This window comes from Balearica regulorum, chromosome Z (genome assembly GCF_011004875.1).
Source record: "Balearica regulorum gibbericeps isolate bBalReg1 chromosome Z, bBalReg1.pri, whole genome shotgun sequence".
In the NCBI taxonomy this organism is placed as follows: Eukaryota; Metazoa; Chordata; class Aves; order Gruiformes; family Gruidae; genus Balearica; species Balearica regulorum.
In genome coordinates this window covers 86,400,524-86,424,201 of record NC_046220.1, presented here as the reverse complement: position 1 = coordinate 86,424,201, position 23,678 = coordinate 86,400,524, and the positions used below count along the sequence as shown (strand labels likewise).

General features: G+C 46.1%; 1 protein-coding gene across 46 annotated transcripts in view; it reads left to right on the top strand.

The window, feature by feature from the left end:
* The window catches only part of TCF4 (transcription factor 4), a 234,418-nt gene that overhangs the window by 54,329 nt on the left and 156,411 nt on the right, over window positions 1-23,678 (top strand). For 41 of the 46 annotated variants that reach the window (XM_075740595.1, XM_075740627.1, XM_075740613.1 and 38 more), the window contains 2 exons: window positions 20,820-20,881; window positions 23,524-23,620. The exons of the other annotated variants lie outside the window; for them this stretch is intronic. In XM_075740595.1, coding sequence (XP_075596710.1) covers window positions 20,820-20,881; window positions 23,524-23,620 — 159 coding nt within the window. The remainder of the gene's footprint in view (window positions 1-20,819; window positions 20,882-23,523; window positions 23,621-23,678) is intronic. 46 annotated transcript variants of the gene reach the window in all.

Genomic DNA, 23,678 nt, shown 5'->3' with positions numbered 1-23,678 from the left:
ACAAACACGACTTTATAAAAAACCTTTAATGAAGTACAAAGACCAATAAACCTTTTGCCACTAGAGCTGAAAATTTATAGTGATTTTTTTTTTTTTTCAGAGAAACCTTGAATAAATTAAGTGGGGAAAATATACTGACTTCATAACACTTGAGAGTTTTTAATACTGAGATTCTTGCGTTTGTACCTGTGCTTAGTGTACAAAAAACAAGTTTAGATTTCTGTCATATATATAAAAAAAAATGCTTTATTTAGGGACACAAGTAACTTTAAAGAATGGAAGAAATCGTGATTGGGATGCAAAAAAAAAAATCTTCCAGCTGCTTCCATTATGTTAGTCTCTTTTCATTAAACTGATCTCTCTTTGTTTACTTTCTCCTAAAGTAAACATGTATAATTAAAATACATTGTGCCTCTCGCTATGGCTCTAATTCTGTACGTGGGTTTGTCACAATCGGAAATACCCTAAAATGCTGCCAACACCTTGGTGGAAGAAGTGCCCTGCAGTTGTTTTATTAAGGTAAAATGTTTAGAGGGGAACTAGATGGTGGGTTGAAGCTCTTGCCCAGGTCGGTCCGGCGACCGCAGTGCCGCAGAGGTGCCCGGCATTGCCAGCGCCGTGTCTTCACGCTCTTGGCCACCCAACGGTTTTGCCGATGGAAACCCTCTGGTGGGTTCCTACCTGCTCCCTTTGGATGCAGGGTGGATGGGGAGCGAGTGCAGATCGGCCACCCCGGACGGGAGCGGTTGTACGGCGTCGCCAGAGGTATTTGGCAAGTCCTTCGACTGCAACGAAACCGAAAGCGTAAGGGAGAGAACCACCTTGTTTCGTTGGAGCTGTAGAGCTTTCTCTGACATATGTTTTGAATGGAGATGGTGTCCCAAATGCCAAGATGTGTTGAAGGATAGCTGGTTGGGTTTGGATGATTGTCCTATATTTACTGCTTACAAGTTTCATTGTTGTTGAAAGTCTGCTGTGGTCTGTAAATATGTTCTGGAGCTGTATAAAAATATCACAATTAACATATTCAGAAGGACAACAATTGTCATGGTTGAATGACTTAGAAAGTAGCACAGGCTGTAAACAGGATGTGCTGAAATGAACTAGCACACAGTTCCGCTGCAGTGGTCTTTTCAACGAGCGTCTGCTTGTTATCAGCACTTCTGAAAATAATCTTTGGATCCTCTAAAGGACATAATGCTCTGGATTTTAAATCGGTTCTTCTAAGACGAGAAGCTTAGTTGGCATTGCTGCCATTAAAGATGCCCAGGTTGGGTTTGGGAGTGACGTCTGGATTCTTGCTCTCTAGCTTAGCAAAATGCTGTCAAGGGAAGAAGGGAGAGAGGGGGAGGAAGGATGAAAACTCTCCCCCAAATTCTGCTGGAAAACCCCTTCTATTAACAAATTCAATAGCTAAGGGGGAGGCAGGATGTCCTAAGAGGAACTCGTATCTAGACATGGTGGGTGTAAAATTTCCATCTCTTGAGTCTGCGGTTGTTTTTCACTCGGTAGCGTTAAGGTTTGTAACAGAAAAAAGATATTTCATCGGAGTGGTTATAATATACTCCAGTAAGACATTGCTGAACCTGTACTTGCTTGGTGGAGGGACAAAACTTACTCAAATGTCACATCTCAGCAGTCTTAAATGCTGTAACTTCATTTCAAATGGTACCTTTCAGGGCGATTTCTTTCTTAATGACCCATCAGATGAAAAAGTACAGAATTTGCTAAAAACACCTTTCAGAAAGCCGTGGACTCTTTCCCAGGTTTGATTCTCAGCAGCATTCTCCAAACTCCTTGTAATTTAGAAAGGTGACTCGAACGATGATCTGAAGACAGAGGATTTCCAACGATGTGCCGAAACTTCTCCTTCTGGCACCTTTCCTCGCGGGAGCCTCTGCTTTCCCTAATGTTCGTAGGAACGGTTTCCCTTAGCGCAGGCAACTGGGCCTCACGTCCAGCAAGGCGAACGCGACGCTGAAACCGTTTCCATCCTTCCCTTACAGGTAGCTTTTACGTTTTTATACGTATGTATTTTTATTTTAATGAGTTCCCTTGCAAAGAAAACTGTGGCCTTCTTGGGAACAGCGAGAGACTCGGAGCCCTGTACGATTCTTTTGAGCATATGGTCAGGCTGAAAAATAGCAGATGCTGCACGAGCAAAGGGCAGAGCCTCAGAAGGGAGGAGATGAAGAAGGCTTCAAGAGACCCTCGCTCAGTGATCTTTCAGTTCAAAATCAAATGCTGCCATTATCTAAGTTATCCCTGGCAAAAACTTCAAGGTTTGCAGTCGTGCCTCAGCTGTTTGTGGAAGAGTGGAAGTTTTCCAAAAGTGACAAATAATTTCTCCGACTTGGGTTTTATCAAATGCAGTTGAGTTGTGGCGCCTCAAAAGAGCGCAGTGAAAAGGCCTAACACTCTGAATACGTTCGATACAAGAAGCTGTGCAGGGCAGATATTGAAGACTGAAGAGGTTTTGCGGCTATATCGGGTGTTCATTATTATCCCGTGAGAAGAACAGAAAGCCTTGAGAAAATGAACAAAATCGTCAGTTTGAAGGAAGGTTTCACGCGCGGTACGCCAGGGAAGGAGCGTGTGCTGAAGGCAGCCCCGTTGTGCCCGGGGCAGGTGGGTGGACGCTGTGTGTAAGGGAAGGGTTCCTTGGGAGCGAGCAAGGAACCTGTACCGATGGTCAGTCGTACCTCTGAGCGCGGCCGTTGTATCTGCTGAGGACAGGCATCCTTTTATTTTTTGTCAGCAAGTATAACGAGTGGGTAGTGCTCTGTGTATTCTGCAGTGATGAATTAATTTGGTGTTCATTGTGGTAGCGCTGATCATAATGAATTAATTTGGCATTCATGTGGATGTCATGCTTTTTTTTTTTTTGAAGTTTTTCTATTACAATGCAGAATTAGTGAGGAGACACTTAAAGCGTTACACATCCGATTCAGTTGTCATCAGAACCTGTTTGTACTGTGCCCTTGTCTGGATGTTGCCAGCGCAGAGCACTCATTTTCTGGAGAAGGGCTTTTCTGGGTGGCAGCAGGGAAGTTTTGGTGACAGTGATGGTGCAGCAGCGGTACGAGGTTTAAAAGTTGCCTTTCCTCTTCTGCTTGCCTCTTTTTAAAGTACCTGGGCAAACTCCAAGGCTGTAATACGTGGTTGATTTTACACAGCTTGGAATAAGAAAGAGGCATTTATTTTTGCTACATAATGCCCAAATCTAAATGCATCGTCAGTAATTTGTGGCATCGTTGAAGACAAATAGACTTTTCCTTGTGTAAATATTAAATACTGAAACAGCCATGAAATGTCGTCCTTAGCTCCTTCTCTTTTTTTTTCCCCCCTTTCTCCTGAAATGTGCTCAGCTGATATATTTATACCTATATTATTTATCCCTTCTTTTGAAGACGGTACATGAATTGCACACGCATTTTCTTTTCCATTGGTAAAGTGTTTCAGTTTAACTGGGAGACATGCTGGTGAGTTGGAACAGCAAATGTTGGTTCACAACCAACCTGACGTGTTGTGATGTTGCAGGAAATGTTTAAAATGTGACTCTCGCATCAAGGGAGTGATTTTTTTTAATCTTTTTAATTTGTGGTCATTCTCATATTTAGTTCTTTCTATGTTTAACATATATTAAGATTTTTAGACAAAATACATAAGTCTCACTGGAGATATTCTATGATGCCTTACAGCCACAGGAATTTCTTCTTCACAAAGTGCCTAATTATTAGTGGGATCTAGACCTGAGAAGGTAGAAGCAGTGGGAAGGGAACAAGAGGGTTTTTTAAGTCCAGAGAGAATTTTACGATCCCCCTGTGCAGGGTTGCCAATTTGACGTTGCACCATGAGACTCAAAATTTGGTGTTTAATTTGGCCAGGGGAAAAACAATGCAATTATCTTGGCATTTGTTTGGGTTTTTTTTTTTCTTCTTAATGAAAAGGAAATCTCTAACTTTTGCTTGGCAGTGAAAAGCGAAAAAAACATGAGCTGAACTTAACGCATCATAAAAACTAAAGAAAACAGAGAAAACAAAGAAAGCAAATTTTGTTTTAACCAATCTTGAGTTAAGATGTGGGGTCAGCAACGTGTAATATTACCCAACTCCTGCATCAGCTTCTGGTTGAGCTCGAGCACGTATTTTAAAGGAGGATTTTTCAGCCCAAGCAAAATCTAGCCCACTGCATCCGAGTATAATTATAAAACCCAGCAAAGACTATTCTTGACCAGTGATGGAATGCTTTTGTTCAATCTTTTTCAAGTCAGGTGCTTGAAACCCATTTTATTTATATATATATTTCTGGATCTCCGTGACTTTTCCAAAAGTCCACCCACCTGCACCAGTCCCCCTGGGGACTCCAGCAGCTGGCCATGTTCCCAGGAGAGCAGGGCTGCATCTGGGGCTGCTCCGCAGAAACTTGATAAAAGCCAAGGTTTAAGTATAAGAACAAGTAGGGGTTTTTTTATATGAGATACATCTGCATCCACTGCAATGAGGAACTCTTTTATCCAGGACACTGAAATAATTGGGACATGCAAATAATAGGGGTTTGGGGTTCGTTTGCATGCTGGCAGCCTAGAAAGCCAACCGTGTCCTGGGCTGCATCGCCAGCAGTGTGACCAGCAGGTCGAGAGAGGGGATTCTGCCCCTCTGCTCCGCTCTGGTGAGACCCCCCCTGCAGTGCTGCGTCCAGCTCTGGGGTCCCCAGGACAAGAAGGACATGGAGCTGTTGGAGCGAGTCCAGAGGAGGCCATGGAGATGATGCGAGGGCTGGAGCACCTCTGCTCTGGAGACAGGCTGAGAGAGTTGGGGTTGTTCAGCCTGGAGAAGAGAAGGCTGCGGGGAGACCTTAGAGCCCCTTCCAGTCCCTGCAGGGGCTCCAGGAAAGCTGGAGAGGGGCTGGTGACAAGGGCAGGGAGTGACAGGCCAAGGGGAATGGCCTGAAGCTGCAGGAGGGGAGATGGAGATGGGATGGGAGGCAGAAGTTCTTCCCTGTGAGGGTGCTGAGGCCCTGGCACAGGGTGCCCCGAGAAGCTGTGGCTGCCCCTGGCTCCCTGGCAGTGGTCAAGGCCAGGCTGGATGGGGCTTTGGGCAACCTGGGCTAGTGGAGGGGGTCCCTGCCCATGGCAGGGGTGGGACTGGATGGGCTGTGAGGTCCCTTCCAACCCAAACCCATCTGGGATTCTGTGATTCATGTTTTCTAGCTGTGAGTGTTGTGGAGAATTGCAGAATCGCAAACTGAACGTGAAATCTGGCGTGCCGATGGCCATCGGAGAGAGGGCACACGTGGGGCTGAGGTGTCTCAGTCCCTCCCTCCCTCTCCTTGTAAATTCAAGTCTGAGAGTGAGAGAGTGGAAAGAAAATATGCCCGTGCTTAGGCAGTTTGTTGGGTAATTGCGTATCTAGAGCCCTTTCTTGGCCATCAAATTCATCCTATTCAAATTCACAGCTTTAACGAACTGATGTCAAATGAATTTTAAAAGGCTTTGGGGAAGGCAGTGCTTGTCACAAGCCCAAATCTGTACCAGGGCCAAACGTGGCCCTAAAGCCGATAGTTTGCCATCACCAACCTGTTGCCAGTGGAACCAGCGGTTTATCTTTTGCCAGTGGAACCAGCGGTTTATCTTTACCGCCAAAGGCTGCCTTAAACTACTGGGTAGATTAAGCCAGGTGAAGTCACAGCATGTCCTCGAAAATATAATAACCTCACTCGCCTTGCTTTAAAAATCCCTTAGCACCGCAGTGTAATAGATCACTTAAAATTTCTGTAGAATTGATTTCTGGTACTCTTTTCCCTTGTCGGTTGATGCTTTGCCCAGAAACATGTGGATTGTTTTACGATAGCAAGTGTCCAGTAAATAGAAAGTGTTTGCTAAGGGCTGTCATAGTACACTTTAAATGCAAATACATCTAGGGCAGTTTTAATGTAATTTTCATATAGATGAAGTCATTCTAAAGTAGGCTTAAATTAAAGCGCTGTTCTCCGAAGACTACAAGTTTAGCAGAAAATGTCTTTTGGTTTCATTAGATATTTTTCTCCTGTTTACATTTGATTTCCCTTTCATCAGATCTGCGTGGTTTGCAATCAGGACAGTATCTTCTCTTCACTGCAGTTGGTAGAATTTGTGACTTTTGCAACAGCCAGTCGGAGGATGAGCTGCGCTGGTGGGGGCTGGTTTTTGGTTGTTTTTTCTGCCTCTCTTTTTTTACCTCCAAGTTTTTCCAGTTACACATTCCTCACTAATCTTTCTGTTTCCAAGAAACATAAATATTGGGAATTAACCAGTCGTATACTGGCCAGAGAGGTACAAAACCCAGCTGCTGGTGTGGTCTGTAAAAAAAAAAAACAAAAAAAACCAAAAAAAACCCAAAAACCCACCAAAAAACAACAAAACAAACCAAAAACCAAACCCCAAACCTGGTTTAGATAACAGCATCCTATTGGAGTGTATACAGAAACAGCTCTAACAGATGCACTCCCTCTTCTGAGCTGCCCATTCAAAGGGAACAAGCTGATCACTGAATTTATTCCCCATCCATAAGTGGGGAAAAAAACCAAAGTTTGCATATTTTTAATGCTCGATTTTATATTTTTTCCTTCTTTATAACGAAGCAAGGAGCCAGCTTTCGCCCCCGAGTCACGCGGCAGGGCTCCCGCTGAAGGAGCGGGTGATTCACAGCGGAGGGGGAAGCTGCCGAAATGGGTTAGAAGATGCGGAGGGGGAAATTCTGGGCCCTGGCTGGCGGGTTCGGTGCCACCGCCGCGCACCGAGGACTTGCCTGGCCCTTGTGCCAGTTGCTGTGGTCCGGCGGGGATGGCAGACAGAGGCGGTGCCAGCTCCTGCCCCACGGCCCCGCAGCTGGCAGCGGCCAGGCACGGCCCGAGACCTCGCAACGGCACTGCAAAACAGCGATGCTCCTCTGGCTTCGCAGCCGGCACAGGGCGGGGAGAAATTAACCCCTTTCCCCAAGGTTTCGACAGACTGTTCAGAGCTAAATTCCGCTTTGAGATTTTGCAGGCAGAAAAGAGAGGCATTAAGCCCACTGGATTTGCTTCCATTAATTAAAGAGTTTCATTTATTTGCTTTTACAACCTCAAAGCCACTGGTCAACTTTAACAGTTAGTAGTTACGGACAGTTTAAGTCGAAGCAAAACCGCATGCGAGTGCAAACAAATATTAACTTTTTTTAAATTATTATTTGTCGCTCAAAAACACGTAGGAAAAAGCCCCGTTCTTGCGGAGCCTTTACCATCAGTGTTCCTGCACGGTTGGATTGCAGAGTCAGGTCTCCGGTTCAGGTACAGTTCCCGTGAAGTTGTCCCAGACTGAGCTGCTCTGTGTCAGATTTCCTCCGGTCCTATTTAGATACCAGGACCCTGGGTTTTCTAGGAGTTCCTGGATTAAACTGAGGGTGCCTGGATTAAGATTTTAATGAGATGTTTCAGCACCTAAACATACTACCTGATGTTGAAACTGCCCATCTTCTCGCGTCTTCCCCTGGTTTCCTCTGGAGGCAGCGGGTCTCTTCCATATTTGAATTTAAATATAAAATTGCATAGTTAAATTGCCTACATCAAGTTTAAGAACTTTTTTTTCTTTTCAAATCAGGGTGGATAGGTTTTTTTATGAGAGTACCTACCATGTGCTAAATGTGCCGTTGGCTGCATGATGCTATAAATTATTAGACTGATTTATTCCATGAAATAATCTCCTTAATGTATCCGAGCAGAGCGTTAACCTGGTTGTTCTTTTCCCCTGCCTTGTGGGAGCCCTGGTGCCCTCCCCAGATTGTTGTGATATATTGCAGCGTTGCTGCCAACTGTTAATGAGATTACTAATGCAGTGTAACTGGGTAGCAAATTATTAAATGCTATTCTATTCAGCTTATTTTAGCAATTCGTGAGAGGAGCGCTCCTTGTAAATCAAACTCCTCGTATATTGTTTTTGTTAATTAAGAGTTAAATGAAATCCAACATTTTAAATATTGCATCACCGACAGCGATACCGGTTCGGCGTTGCCAAAAGGATTTGGGCTCCTTGTGCCGGGAGTTAACGTTAGGGACGTCAACCTTGGGAGTGAATTATCTGGCTTGAATTACTACAGCACAGGGGTTCCTAACACGTCACGGCCCGGTAACCGATATATCGTGGCGTTACCGCCGCGCTGGCGAAACAGCGGCCCGTGGAGCTGCGGCAAAGCCCGGACCCGCGTGCTGCGGGCGCTGCTCTGCCTGGCCGGAGCGGGGGCGGCTGCAGGTGCCTTTCCTTCCGGAATACACTTGGGTGAGCACTGCTTCACCCAGCTGTAGCTCAGGCGTGGCTTAGTTGGGAGCAGGAGAGGGCTGGCTTCACAGCTGGAACATCTTCTGCACGTTCCGCTCCGTTACCTGGAGCGTTTGGGCACCTTTTCTTGTATGGCAGGATTTTTTCTGAATGTTATCGCATCTGAAGCGTAACATTTCTCGTTCATACAACATGCTTTTGGAGTGTTATTATGTAAGTATAAGTAACTTTTTTAAAAAATTTCATCTGTATATCTGACTAATGGCACTTGTAGCCTTGATGCCTAAAAAAAAAAAAAATCATTTTAAGTGGTTGGCTGTTCATTTGGTGTTGAGTACCTAAGCTGGATTTCTGCAATGATTTTCTCTTCTACGTGTAAACAGGTTTTGCTGTGTCTTACCACGTGGTTGCGACTCATGAAAATCCAAATGTTCTACCCGCGTTCAGATTTTCCTTGTAACGTTCGTATTTTTATAGACTATGCGCACATGCAAAAAAAAAAATAAAATTGGAAAATGTATTTCTTTAGAAGCTCAATGCAGAGTTGTCCCAGAAAAGGGAGCAAAGCGAGTGTTAAAATAAGAAGGTAAGCTTTGAGTCTTGCCGGGATGAGGGTCCGAGTGTTTCACGGCAGCCTTGGGAAGCAGAGGTCTTCAGAGATGCTTGGTGGGCAGATTGGGCAGGGCGGGTGGGTGAGGCACACTTTAATTATTGAGCTAATTGCTATTTGCAAGAGAAGACAACAGACGGTCTGCGTGACGATGGTGCTTGCAGCTATGGATACAGGCCCTCTGTCCTCCTTGCTTGAGGTCCTCCGAGATGCACGTGGTGGGATCCGGAGGAGCCGGAGCTGCGCGGGGCTGTAGCTGGGAAGGGACCACGTGGTGCAAGGAGGGGTCGGGGTGCTGCTGCAGGAGAGAGGGGTGGGCAGACGGAAAACGTGCTACAGAAGTTAGTGATGGAGAACAGTGAGGATACGTATTGAGTCCTCCTGGAAGTCCACAATTGCCTCCTAGTTAGGAGACATCTCGTTGTAAGTGGCCTGGCCTTAGGTTTGAATCAAAGCTTCCACCATCACCTTTTGGCTTGGACTACTAGTTTGGAACTGAGATGTCTGTTTGGTTCGTACCGAGACCTTCATAACCTGTTAGTACAAGGGCAGTTTTAGTAAATCTGCCCTTAGATATTTATGTCATGGTGTAGAACGCATGCACATTGCCTAGAGCAGTGTGATTAATCATCAGAGTGCTTGATGTTAGTGGGTTCCAGTAAAAATTAAGTACTTTAACATTAATATAGACTATATATGAATGTACAGTGAACTAATTAGATAACCACAGTTTATAAACCACATTCAATTTATAACTGAAACAGTCCTGAGAAACAGACACTTTTCTACTAAACTCTATCTCCTCTCAGGTGAAAATACATAAAAAAGACTCATTTTGCTTAGAAAACCCATTCCCCACAGCACTCCCTACACCCCCAAACTATCCAAAACCAGAACAAACCCAAACCTTCAGTAATTTGGTAAGCTGGAAGGAGCAGCACAGCTAGAACCTTGAGCTTATTCTTACTGTCTGCTTCTATTTCCAGCAGACCTGCTAAAAACGGGTTAAATGCTGAAGTTAGACAAATGGAATGGATGTGTGAAAGTCAACTGTCCTTACAAGCACAAAGTCTATGTCATATGTGTGTTAGAAAATAGCTTATGTAACTCTGCTAAATACAATGTGAGGTTTTATGACCTCATCCGACGGCAGGACAATGCAATTCTTTGTTATGGATATTAAGATTGGGAACAGTTTAGATTTGTTTACGCCGTTGACGTTTTCTAGCGAGTGCTGTCAAGTGGTGCCTCAGACTGTCTGTGGGTATTTGTATAGACTTTGGAAATTCAGGCAGAAAATAAAATGACCATCTGATTCAAATGAATTTTCCAATTATTTGTGGCTTTAACAGAAGCAATTGAAGTGTATTGTATATATCTGACAGCTGGTCCTACTTCTTTGACAAAAAAAAAAACCCCTAAAGCTTTGTATCTAATCCCTTGAGCAAACCAATAGTAAATTGTTTATCAAGTAAGTAGTAGAAATTTCCCATTGTGAATCTGCGCTTTCTTTACATTGCTGTCACGGAAGGGATAATTCTATGCAACGTTCCGCGTGCTGGAGGTTCATGGATTCACAGTTTGTCTTTTCCTCTTTCCTTCTTGAAGCCTGAACTTGGTGCAACTTCTCCCCGTCCCACGCCTGCAGTCTGTCACCATCCCCTCTATTGTCTGGTACCAACCCCGCGTTTGATTCCTCGTGAACCCCTTTATTGTCTCCCTGCTATTTCCCGTGTCATATTTAAGTTTTCCTCACTGGTTTCCATGGCCCTTTGCAGTCTGTGCTTTTGTTGGTGACTCCATCTCCTGGCTCCTTTCTCTCCAAGTCAGCCCATGACTACTTCTCTCGCCTTCAAGCCTCAGACTGCCCTTCTTCCAGATCACCTCCCTGTCTGTGGCTTTTATCGTGTTCCTGATGCTATTTAGAGCAAAATCTTAAAAAAAAAAAAAATAAAAAAGTGCCTCGATGGATATGCATCTTAAATTTGCCAGTTCTTTAGCTTACCAGATATCCAGGTGACCAGCTTATTCCTCCCTTGATCTACTGCTCTCTAACCCTTCTTCTGTATTTTGTCACTTTTTGTGGAGCTTGCTTTTTATTTAGCTCTTGAAAAACATGATACTCTGAGAAACAAAAATTCTTTTGAAAAACAAACCAGCAGAAAAGGTCTCAATCTACAAACCAAGTGCGTTTAACTTAATTTCTCTTAGCAGTATCTGCCGTACTGTTTGTAAGGTGCTTCAGAGCACAAAGAGGAAATAGCAATCCCGAAGTATCTGTTTATCATACTTGTCTAAGTATGATAATCATAATTAGAGTCTAGGATTTTTCCCACCCTTCTCATTTTTGACACAGCTGTAATTCATACAATGAGAAATGCTAATCGTGTGTTAGTATGGCATGTGCACAAAAAGTCTCTTTCCTGTAGAGATCTCTTTTTCCTTATCATTTGAGGGTATTTTGACTGTTAAATCCCATATAAAATTACTTCTGTTAATACACTATTTAATATACTATTTTTTTTCCCCCTTTGAAGATGAAATTCAAATGTGAAGATGTTTGTCTTTCTCCATTTACCATTCTGTGTATTTTAGATCATGTCAGCAAATCAACGCAGTTGGCAGTCTCTTCTGGGGAAGTACTCAGGGTTAGCATGAAAGGGTTTACTGATGCAGGTAAAGAGATACTGGCTGAATTACTGCAGAAGTGAAACGCCTGTTTTGCAAACAGACCACCACTTGCCACGCATGTTCAGTATTTTGGCATATTTTTTTCTATTTTTATATAGGTATTTTAAATATTTTTAGCAATAGGACTGTGTCTTTCTCTGTGTTTAAAATTATCAAAAAAGCAGCTGATGCTTTGTAATCCACACCCTTTCCATTATCTATCTCTTCAAAGCCCTCGGTGTTGAGGACCCCTCAGGGCTCAGCCCGTATCACGAGCCCACCTCGCTAACCGAGTCCGTGCGGGTCCGTGAAGGAGCACCCAGGAGCAGAACGGCCGTCAGCTTTTTTGAGCTGACGCGGTAGGAAACGGGGTCTAGCTTTTCCTTTAACACTGTCATCTGCTGCTGGCAAGGGTGGGGTGCAAGCTTTTGTTCTCCTCCGTCACCCAAGTCACCCAAACTGGTACCGTAAAAGCCAGTCCAGGGCGGGGTTTCCACAGCTCTGAACACCCTCTCCACAGTAAGCGTGGGCTACCCGCTCCTGTCCTCCTCAGCTGTCGCTCCTGCTCCTCTTAGCTAGCTTGGCTACTCTTCTCCGTGCTCCTGTGCCATGTTTCTATAGCAGCTTCACTGCTGGATTTTCCTTTGTAGTTCTGGTGTCTTCTGTGCCCTTTGATTGTCCTCTGGGGAGAGCATGGTGTCTAACAACATGTTACTCTGACTTGATGGTGGTAGAAATGAAGTAACGAGCTGAACCAGGTGCCTTTGCTAGTAGACCAGTTCTTCTGGTGGGCAAAGGCTTAGGACCTTCTGCTCTTCAGCTGCTCACTTCTGGAGAAGCTAGACTTTCTGCGTCCTTCAGATGTTCTGAGGGCTGGAGCACTTCTGCTATGAGGACAGGCTGAGAGAGTTGGGGTTGTTCAGCCTGGAGAAGAGAAGGCTGCGGGGAGACCTCAGAGCCCCTTCCAGTCCCTGCAGGGGCTCCAGGAAAGCTGGAGAGGGGCTGGTGCCAAGGGCAGGGAGTGACAGGCCAAGGGGAATGGCCTGAAGCTGCAGGAGGGGAGATGGAGATGGGATGGGAGGCAGAAATCCTTCCCTGTGAGGGTGCTGAGGCCCTGGCACAGGGTGCCCAGAGAAGCTGGGGCTGCCCCTGGCTCCCTGGCAGTGGTCAAGGCCAGGTTGGATGGGGCTTTGGGCAACCTGGGCTAGTGGAGGGGGGTCCCTGCCCGTGGCAGGGGGTGGGAATGGATGGGCTGTGAGGTCCCTTCCAACCCAAACCATTCTATGATCCTTCTCCAAATCGCAGCCCTCCGTGCAAGCAGGCGTGGATGGGGGAGCGATGTGTGCGAGGGCTGGGGGATTTATAGGGGCCAATGCCGGGAGGGACCGCCTGGCTGCCCGTGCTGGACGGCAGGCTGGTGCGTGTCACCCGCTGCCCTTGCACTGAAGCAGAAGGGCTGGCCGGACACCAGCACGGTGTCCAGAAGACGCCCACTCTTCATGTGCAGGAGTTGAGTATTGGGAAGGAACCACCATTTTCCTTGGCGGCTTTTCCCAGTGCAAACACATTACGGCATTTTCAGGGAGGTTAAGCAAATGTATTAATTTTGACTACGGTATATTACCTTCCTTCTTTGGAAGGTCGTGTTAAATAATTTGACTTTGAGTTCACCAAGGAGCATTTGGAAGATTTTTGCTTTCACGTTGGTCTTCCACAACTGGTCCCACTCGCTGTAGAGGTAAATTCAGGAACACAACTACTTTGCTTCTCTGAAATAACATCTTATTGTTATTCCCGAAAGATAAAAAGTCACTAATTTCAGCGTTTTTGTGCTCTCATGTGTTAAAATGTTTTCCAAGTTTGTTACAGTATTTTGGAATTATAGTAATGCAATTCTGTTTCTGAGCCAGCAAGACAAATAATTATATCAATAAATATTATTTTGCACTTAGGCACATAACATGACCGTTCTTTAAGAATTATCTTTGGCTTGATACGTAGTTTGTTCAGATCCTTTAAAAGAATATGGTCTAGGACCGAGTTAAAGAAAAGTTAAAGAAACATAATTCTGCATTTCTTGCTCGGAAGCTGATAGCTGAAGGCCAGATTTTTCACAGGCACACCTCTGAGCGCAGCCTGCTCGCTCAGCACCTCTGTTACTGCGTTTGTGAAACGTCGTGATTTGATGGTGCAGCTTCTCCGAGTGCTGCTCTTTTCAACATGAAATGTTGTTTATTCTGAATTAAGGGAACACAAATACTAAAGATGAAGTTGTAGTCTTGATTGAAATCAAATGGAAAAACTCGCACAGAAGTAGAATTTCACCCCTCTCTTCTCATAGCAAGGAGGTTTAGCTGATGAAAACAAACTGAATTTTCCCTTTCTGCTCACTTTCCTATTTGAACATCTAAAAAAATCGTATAGATATATGTATCTGCGTGCTTCTCTTTACTCTCATGAGCGTAGCGGTCAGGTTATTTCATTTGTGTATTTGTACGTGTGCTGGGATGATGGCGCTGGAAGGGTGGAGTGAAGCTGAGGTACTGGGAGCGCACCGTGAAACACCTTCGCACCCGAGGAAGCATCGTGTCGTATGGCAAGAGATTGCGGGTTTACGTCGAAAGGTTGGGGTAGCGATCTGTGTGCCTTAATAAACAGCTCCAGGCCCCCCCGAATAATGCCGGATGGAGTACGATGGTAGCTTAATACTCGTTTTCCCCACAAAATTGCTCAAAAGGCTGCTTGGACCGATGGTGGGAACCAGAAACGCTCTCCTGGTGCAGATCCCAGCGTCCCGCTGCCATGGCTCCAGCGGGAAGCTCGCTCCCGTACGAAGCTTGGTTAAGCAGCGTGTACGTATGAATGGTGGAGAAATCGATGGTGGTGATCAAATTTGCTACAAAATTAACAAGATCTACCACTGTGCTCTTTTTTTCTTCTATTATCTCACCTACTTGCTAGACTGTTACTGTGTCTGACACCAGGTGCGTACTTCTTTTTACATGGGTTTTTCATAGGTATCCTCTTTCAAACGGCACCGCTTTTTTTAAAAACAATTCTTAAGTCCTTAATTACTTTTGCTAGTCGGAGTCTTTTGTTTCTTTTTTTTTGTTCTCCCCCAACTCTCTTTCTAGGAGCAAAGTGCCTGTAGTGTCTGTGTTGCTGTTTACCAGAATAAAGCATGAGAATATAATTTCCTAGCCTGTGATTTTAGGATTTTATGTATGTGCCCAAATTTGTTATTGGAGGTGGTGGGAGGTTCAAAACAAAATTCTATTCCGGAGTCATTTAGTTTATTGTCCTGTGTTATTGCTGCAGTCTTGGATGATTTCCCAAGTATTTGTTTGGATTATTCCTGCAAAGAGGAGTTTGTTTTGGTTTTTTTTTCTGGGTTTGGGTATTTTTCCAGAAAAAATACTGTTTGTTTTTTTTTTTTTCCCCTAATTCTGAAGTCTCTGTTTGGGAGCACCTCAAGGGATTTAATGAAACTTGTACCAAAGAAAGTTGAAGGGGCTGGGTGTTATGGCCGAGGCCAAGAAGCCTTACATGGTGCCTCCGGTTTATGCGTCGCAGCCCCTTCAGATAAAGTAGGTGTTGGCCCGAGAGAGTCCCACAGCGTGTCAGCGCTAGCGGCCTACCGTGAAAATCATTTGAAATTACATATATTAGGTAGTAAGTTGCCCTTTAGGTCACCTAATTCTGAACTTCTTTCCTTCTCTGGGGCCGGGAGGTGCATATTAAGCAGCTTTATCCATTTGAGATCCTGAGCACGGAGGCGATGTGAAGACTCCGAACGAACAGGCTGATGCTCCTGTAAAGCGCAGGCGGTGGCGGAGGCGTCGTGGCAATCGCCTGCGCTCCGGAGCTCTCAGAGCCGCCTCACCGTCGGCGGTGGACCACGACGGTATCTGCTGTGGTTTTGCTGAGCTCGGTCCTGTCTGTATGGGTTGGGCGCGTTTGGCGCGTACTGAGCAGATGGGGAGTAGCAGGAGACGTGGGCAGAGCGCGAGCATCCCTCAGCATCGCTGCTGGAGGGTCTCGGAGCCTCGTGCCCTGCTCGGGGGCTCCCAAGGCATCCTTCCGTGCTTGGCTTGGATGTCGAGGGGGCCTTGGTTCGAGAAGCAGAACTCTGCAGGCTGCTGAAAAGTACTTTTGGGGTTCGGTGGCTGCTCGAACGGAGGCTTTCTGGAGCTCGTTCCTCTGTGTAAGTGCAGCTTTTGGCCCCGAAATCGGTGCTCTGGATTTCTCCCTGCATCCTTAAGCATTAGTGGCCTCTCTGAAGTTGCGGCGCCTTCCAACACAGGAGTGTAATCAATGTGGATTGCAAATCTTTTTTCCCCCAGATTTTTAATAGGGGTGATAGGATTTGAATCCAGCCAATCTCGGTCTGCAGCTCTGAACATCTTTTCTAGATTTGGTTGAATATGCCTTTTTGCTTAAAACGCTCAGAGTGATTTGATTCCATTTAAACGCCAGTTTTACTTCTTTTAGGTAGAACTTCTGAGATGCCGAGTGAAGCTTCAGTTATTTAAATCACACTGCGTTAATTGTGTATGAATCGCGTTCTGAAAACTGACCAAATCTGTCCGTGATGATTTGCTTTTTGTAATGTCACATTGCCTAATGCTTGTGATTAAGTGGGGTTAATTTACAGGAGCCAGATTCTGGAGAAAATTACATATGTGTTCAAGTTTATGCACTCTGGGATAAATCCAAGCTCTGAGAATAAGTCACTGGAGAATTTTGCGTTGACTTTGGTGTCATTAGGGTTTCACTGTCCTAATTACCTAAGTGGCAGTACTTACAGGGTACATAATAAATTTCCGGAATTAGGTTTAGGAGCTTACAAACCTTCTTGCAGTATCTGTCATACTAAATTATTAGTAAACTAAGCTAGATTAACTAGGTAGTAATTAGCGAGGGTTTTTTCTTTTCTGCCGAGGGAGAAGCGCTGTTGATTTGGGGGCTGGCTGGAGGGGGACAGAAGTTAGCTGGCTTTGGGCTGTTGGTAGCTCACTGGATCCTACGAAGAGAATCCTTGTAAACGAGATGAAAAGAGACAAGGAGCGCGCGTGCGAGGGGCAGACGCCCATCTGTTCCTCGAGCTCTCCAATGTTGTACCCCACCGCGTAACCCCTTCGTGGCCACAGGCACGCGGAACGGGCGAGAGCTCCCAGCACGGCACGACCCATCACGCGGGCGCTGAACCCGCCCCGGTGACGCTCCGAGTGTGCTCACCGGCCGAAGGAGACGTCGTGAGGGTGGGCGCTGCCTTCTGCGCGCTGATGCGGGGGCAGCGGGAGGCAGCGGGAAAGCTTTGGCCAGCTCTGCTTCCATTGAAAAAATATTTTCCAGCAAATTCACAAATACAATAAAACTGTATTTTTATTATTTGCTCTTCATAACTCTTGATGTCCAAGAAGAATTCTCATCTTGCTAAGCTCTCCATTTCCCAGCTGAAGGTCTAGGATTTTTTTTTTTTTCAAAGTACATCTTTTTTCCCCAGCTAGCACTTGCATTTTTACAGAGCTTCATGATACGTGTTTTAGACTGAGTTCCTTCTTTTTGTCTGTAGCTGAGATAAAGAATTAGTAGTTTAAAACAATAACTACATGTTCCACTATGATCAAGGAATTAGATAATCTGGCATGTTTGCTTAAGGGGTCTGTATCTTGGGGCTTTTATAGGGCAGTATTAAAGCCCTGAGCCTTCTTATTATGCCAATACCCAGAAGATTGCTTTAATGAGAAGTAAAGGGCCTTTTTCCAATTACAAGGGAATAACTGTATTAAGTTCCTGTGTTATGTCAACCTGCTTTGATTTGATTACTGCGAAAGAAATGGATTTATCTGTCAGTGTTACTTAATTAAGCCTTCTCATTGATGTTTTGCAGAGTAATATAGTGTAGTTTGCACATTTAAGTCTAAATACAAAGAAAATTGGTCGAAAGCTAAGACACGACCCCTGAAGATAAGGCCCAAGAGCCATTGCTTGTCATTTTCTGATCGGAGTCTAGAAGTTTTAACTTTGGCGGAAGGCCGTACGCATTGTATGGGCTCAGATTAAAGCAAGGTAAAGGGCAAGGAATTTTCAGCCAAATTTGAGACCACTAAAAATTTTGGAATCCAGGCAAATCTTACAGAATTATTCTGTGAGGTCAGTCTCCTAATCTCTACCCGCATAGAATGGTGTCTGCGTACCTTTAACGTCTGTCTTGCCCGATGCATCCCCAAAAGCTGTCCCTCTCCCTGCCCAGGAGTGTCCTTCCCTCTCGGCAGCACTTTCTCTCCGGGTTAGTCTTGGCTGTGCTCAGGGACTTGGTCTGGGATGTTCGCAGAGGTGAGGAATACCCCAGCCCTGAGGTACGTGTTGTTCCCGTGTTATTTTAAGCATCTGATAGTGCCCTCTGGTCATTGGCACGCTTGGCTCGAGGGAGGGGTAGGGATAACGCAGCAAAGACTGCCAGAAAGGATGGCCGGTCGGGAATTCAGCTCACCACAAAAACATAGGTTTAACTGTAAGCACGTAAATAGTTCCTTACACGTCACTGGGACCATCCAGCGGTTGGCCATGAAGCTAGTATTTCCATGTGCTGCTGGAAAGTGGTGCTGGGCATCTTCGGGAGCGTGGTGTCCCTTCCCCGTTCCTGAAAAAAAAGGCTTTTTGAAGAACACGACTCCAAAGAGGCACCACGAGCGGGTCACATCGTGCGTGTCAGCCCAGCATCTGGGACAAGGGTGCCAGCAGACTCCCGGCTGGAGCGTGGTTATTTTAGGTGATGCGTTAGAGTGCCCGACACCACGGGGTCTAGATTCTTAAAATCTAAATAAAAACATACGGTATAGCAGTCCGCACGAGAGAGCTGGGAGCAGGACGGGGCTGTCGTCCAGCCTGCAGGTGCTGGGTTTGTCACCAGAGCTGTCGCCCCCGTCCCCCGGGTGCTGGTCCCGCGGGCTGAGCCGTTCTGCTCGCAGATGGATTTTGGAAGCTGTGCTCGAGGGTGGGACGATGCCCATCAAAGTCAATGGGATAATATCCGCTGATTTTTAGCAGGCAATGGATCGGGGCTCTACAGAGTTAATTGCCTGTTACATAACACAAATGATTTTTAAAAATATGCCTAATTAACCTAATAGAATGGTTGATCTGATCTGTCAGGTAAATGATACACATTTTCTTTCTTTTTCTTGAGCTTAATTAAATATTTACCTAAGAGTGTCTTGTGCTATTAACACGTTCATCTGTTATTGAGATAATAGCAATTGTAATTGGGGGAAAGTATTAAACCATACAAATGTGGGGGATTTTTTGTTTTTTTTTTTTTTAATCTTGGAAATCAACCAGTTTTGGTCACAGCACCCGTATTTTAAAGTGCTAATGACCGTATCTGTTCCTCAAGACAACTGAATTTCCCACCGATCCTACAAGTCTGCTCGCGTGCGTAGTCTTCGGCAGCACTCCGAGAAAGTTTCTTTAGCCAGCAAGACCAAATACCTATTTTTTTTTTCCCCAATTAGATTAAAGCTGCTGTTTGTGCATGGCAAAAGGCAAGCAATATTATTATTTCATTAGGGTGCTGGTGGGTACGCAGGAGTAAGTTGGAAAGTAGCACTGAAATGTGCAATAATACTGTTATAGATCAATGCCAATCACATTTCCTGATATTTAACATACTGTAAGTAAAAAAGTAATGGATTTAAGCAGTATGGTCCAGTCCATCACCGTACAAAAGGATGTGCTTACTGTTAAGCATGAGTGAGCTCATTTACTTGAATTAACACGAGAGCGAGCTCTGATTTCAGTGGAATTATTCACGGCTTTCCATGAAACCTGCGCGCAGGTGCCTCGCTGAACTGGTGTGACGTTTATCTGCTCAGTTTTTAGCCGAGTGGAAAGTCTCGGGAGACTCCCAACTCATTTCAGTAGAGGTTTCGTGCTGGCAGCGGTTGTACGAGCCTGTCCCAGCACAGGCGAGGGCACTGCAGGGGATCTTCCGCCTTCCGCCGTGGCGGTCCTCTGCGGAGTTGGGTTCCTGGGCTTCTCTTGGGTCTTGGTGCAACCTCAGAGGTACGTGGCCGGCCCGGAGGTGCACGTCACTGCGTAGGGTACCCGGGAGGGACAGCCCCGTGTCTTCGGAAGAAGTCACCGTGTGCGTCTTTTTGGAACGTTCGGTGTTGTGAGGAGGTTTTACTAACAATAAACCGGGTTCACTGACAATACTGGAAAAGAGTTGGGGAAAGCAGAACGGTTGCGTCAGAGAAGAAATATTGGGAGTTGCGAAGCGTGGAGAGCATTCATAGGCAAAATGTGTCTGTGACCTGATTTTTGCCAAGGAGAAGGCAGCGGAGCAGTCTAGCTAGCCTCCCGTACCCGGTGCTCTGGAAGCACGCTGCAGTGGCTGGCTCGGGATGCTCGCCTCGCCTTCCCGGGGCGGCTATCAAGCTGTCCCTTCGGTGCATGGATTAAATACGTGCAAGAAAACATCAGGCTGAGCCACTTCTGTGTTTTGTTGCAAAGTTCAAAGGAGCTTGTAGGAGTCCTGGCTCCTTGGTCCGTACCCTCAAGGGCAGGTTTCTGCCACGTCCTAACGCATATGTGATGGGGCGTGTTATTCCTAGAGATGCCCCCTCAAACCGGGGGGGGGGAAATGGTTAAAAACACCCCGAAATGGGCCATCTGAAATGACTGGAGTGTCTCCCACCCAATGGTTGCGATGAATTTTCTATCGGAGGATAGAGGAGAAGGCAGAAAGCTTGGCTTTAGGAATGTGCTTTCCTCTTCCTGAGGCACAGATAGGTGTGTAAACGCTTTTCCGCGGGAGCAGAAGCCTGGATGAGGTGGCGAGAGGCACGTTTACCCCAGCCGTGCCTTACTTTCACTTCTAGGTTTCGTCTGTTTTAGCGGGTTTTATTTCTGCTGTTTGACAATACCTATTTTTGTGCTGGAGACTTTGATAGGATTTTAACTGGTACAGCGCAGTCACTTTTTAAAGTGTCGAGAAACACTGAGCCGCTGAAGTAATTTTTATGTTCAAACCTCAGGTTCCTGAGGGTCCGGTTCATTTCTGCTGTGAATTTAAATGAGTTAATTTAAGCAGTGGGTCAGAAGCCACTACCATCGTAGTAGCCCTGTGCCTGATTCTTAATTAAAGGCAACAGGAGATTAATTTGAAACATTAATTTAAAAGTGCCTATACAAAAGGAAAGAATTATTGCAATAAAGCCTAAAGAACTTTTTTGTCCCTAGATGTAGAAGACAGAACTAGCTCAGGGTCCTGGGGGAATACAGGACATCCTAGTCCATCCAGGGTAAGTATATCTAATCTTTTTCCCCAAACCAGACTTCCTGCATATGTAAATTTACAATCTTAAATGTGAGTTTTACACCTGATTGCATAGAAAAATGGGCATGCAAAGTTGACTGTAGCCTGTCTTCTCTTTAAAATTGCCTTTTTTTTTTTTTTTTTTTTGAATGTTCAAACCTGATCCTGTGATTGAATTTGGCACCTGCTCTGCTACTGCTAACAGGTAGCGAGAATATTAATTACCTGTTTTTTCTTGCCGGGCCCTATCAGGCACCGCCGCCACCCAGAGTGCAGGCAGAGCGGAGTCGTTGTTGCCGAATGTTTTGTTTTGCTGCGGTTGGATTTTTAGGGATCGTGGGTGCCACCGAACCCGAGGAGGGAGAGGGCCAGTCCCCCCGCCGCGGGCAGCGCTCGTCCCCGTGCCGGAGCTTGCCGGCCACTCCACGGTCACCCCGGGGCCCGAGCCCAGGGCAGCAAAGCCGGAGAGGGGCCGCCGGGTCTGTCCGGCCGTGCCAGGGCTGCCCACCCGAGGAGCTGTGCCCCTGCCTTCCCACTCCCTGCCTCCACTGAGGGGGTTTCAAACCCTTCTCCTCCGGCAGCGGCTGGCAGCCCGATGTTTCAGCACGTCCCCCCGGCTGCTGGTGCCATCCGAGCTGTGGGACAGGTAGCCCGGCTGCTAGCCACCTGCTCCGGACGCTGCTGAGGATGGGGCACGGGCATCTCCTGTGCTCCCCACGCAAGAGTGGGGTCTCCCTCCGGGGAATGCAGACCCTGAGCAGCTGCCTGGCCCGGCGAGGCGCGGCGTTTGCCGAGATTTCGCGAGGCAGCTGGACACAGTCATTTCGATTGTGGCTGTGGACGGTTATCCAAATTCTTTAGACACCTCGGGATCGGGATGCCGGTTACTTCGGTAGGGAAGAAGTGCTATTTCCAGCAGAGCAGCTGTATCCCGAGCAGCACGGGGTGGGCAGCCCCCGTCACTGATGGTCCTCGGGAGCCACCCCGGCAGCCCCCATCGCCGATGGTCCTCGGGAGCCGCCCCGGCAGCACCACTCCCCAGCCAGAGCATCGCGGCTTTGCCCGTCCTCGGGGCTGGGCACGGCTTCCGTTTCAGTACCAAGATGATTATTTCTGTTTACTTCCTGCAAATGCATGAAGTACACTTACGCCGGGCAAAAAGTGCCTTCGCTCTTACTTATGCCCTTATTTAAACAGTTTGTTTAAATTGCTTTTTAATTGTTTTCTAATTAACGTGAAGGATCAGGGCTCGCGAGCAGCGCCGCCGGGAGCTCCCTGCCCTCGAGTGTCTGTCTGGCGAGGAGAAACGCGGTTGCCCTCTTGGTCCTCGGTCCGTCCCTTCCCCTCGGGGCAGGTCCTGCCCTCGGCGGATGTTACGCCGGCTGAGGTTTTAAGCGGATGTCCGCAGCGCTGCGCCGCACCGCGGGCAGCCGAGGGGGGTCCCCCCGTTTACAGCGTGGCAGGGGGACCCCGGCCCTGTCGCCGAGGGAGGGAAGCCCGACACCTTTTCTTATTCCATCCTGCTTAGCATCCATTACGTCATTACTGCTCACATCTGTCGGTTTTATTTTTATCCCTTTTTTTTTACTTGACACTTGTATTGCTTCCTAGGGAAAAATGTTTTGAAAAGTAAATTCTAAATTTGCACACACAATTATTTATGCATGCAAAAACTTGAATGTGAGTGTACAATTAAGTTTTGAGATATAAAGAAAAGAGCACGAGCCTGGGAAGAATTCTGGAGTTTCAATCGAGACTGTGCATTAACTTGCAGAATTATTCTGCAAACAGCCTGACCTCTCTCTCTTTCCTTCTTTGTAAAATGATGACGGTATTTCCAAGTTGGGAGAATTAGTTTCTCGTGAGTTCTTCTGAACCGAAGAAACAAAACATTACATAACTGCTGCGCTTGGCCAATATTTGTAGTTAAATTTAAGATTTTGCTAATCGAGTGACTGAAAGCAGAAGGTTACGCCAAGACTGTTTCAAAATTCAGGGCCCCGATCCTGGCAAGTTTTTTTTTATGTCCTTGACTCTGCGGGTAGAGTCTGATGCTGCCGATCCCCGGAGGAGTGTCGAGGGTCACTGCTGCTCGCCAGCCACGCACGGAATTGCACGCAGGGTTATTTTTTCAGTGAGAAGTAACTTTCCATACCTGCTGTGAAAAAAATCCTAATTTTTTCTTTATATGCCAGTGCATGTATATAGCAGTGAGGTGATTAAGACAGCAAATTTCTACATAAAAATAGATGGGGGAAAAAAAAGGCAAAATGTTAAAAGAAGCATTTCTTTGCTGTTCTTGCACATGTTACGGGCAAGAAGACTTTTATGAGAGAGGGAGTTATGCCGAATTGCACAGCACGAAATTCCAGGAGCCTCATCTCAGTCACCCATTCGGGATTATCCACGCAGCAAACCAAAGTCAATTACTAATGAAATAAACATTTGAAACAGCTTTAAAAATGTTCTGGAACGCATCACTTCGAGCAGAATCAATAGGGGAAAACAATAAAGGGAACAATAATTTTTATAACTAGCTTAAGACTTAGAAGGAAAATATGGACCTGTAGGTTTTGAAAAATGCTGTGTAAACTTGTAAAATTGTGTTTTTTCCCCATTTGTTAACAGAACTATGGAGATGGGACTCACTATGATCATATGGCGAGCAGAGACCTTGGGTCGCATGACAATCTCTCTCCTCCCTTTGTCAATTCCAGAATACAAAGTAAGAAATCGAATTTCCTAACTTGACTGCGTTGTTGAAAGTGGGATAAGTGAACCAG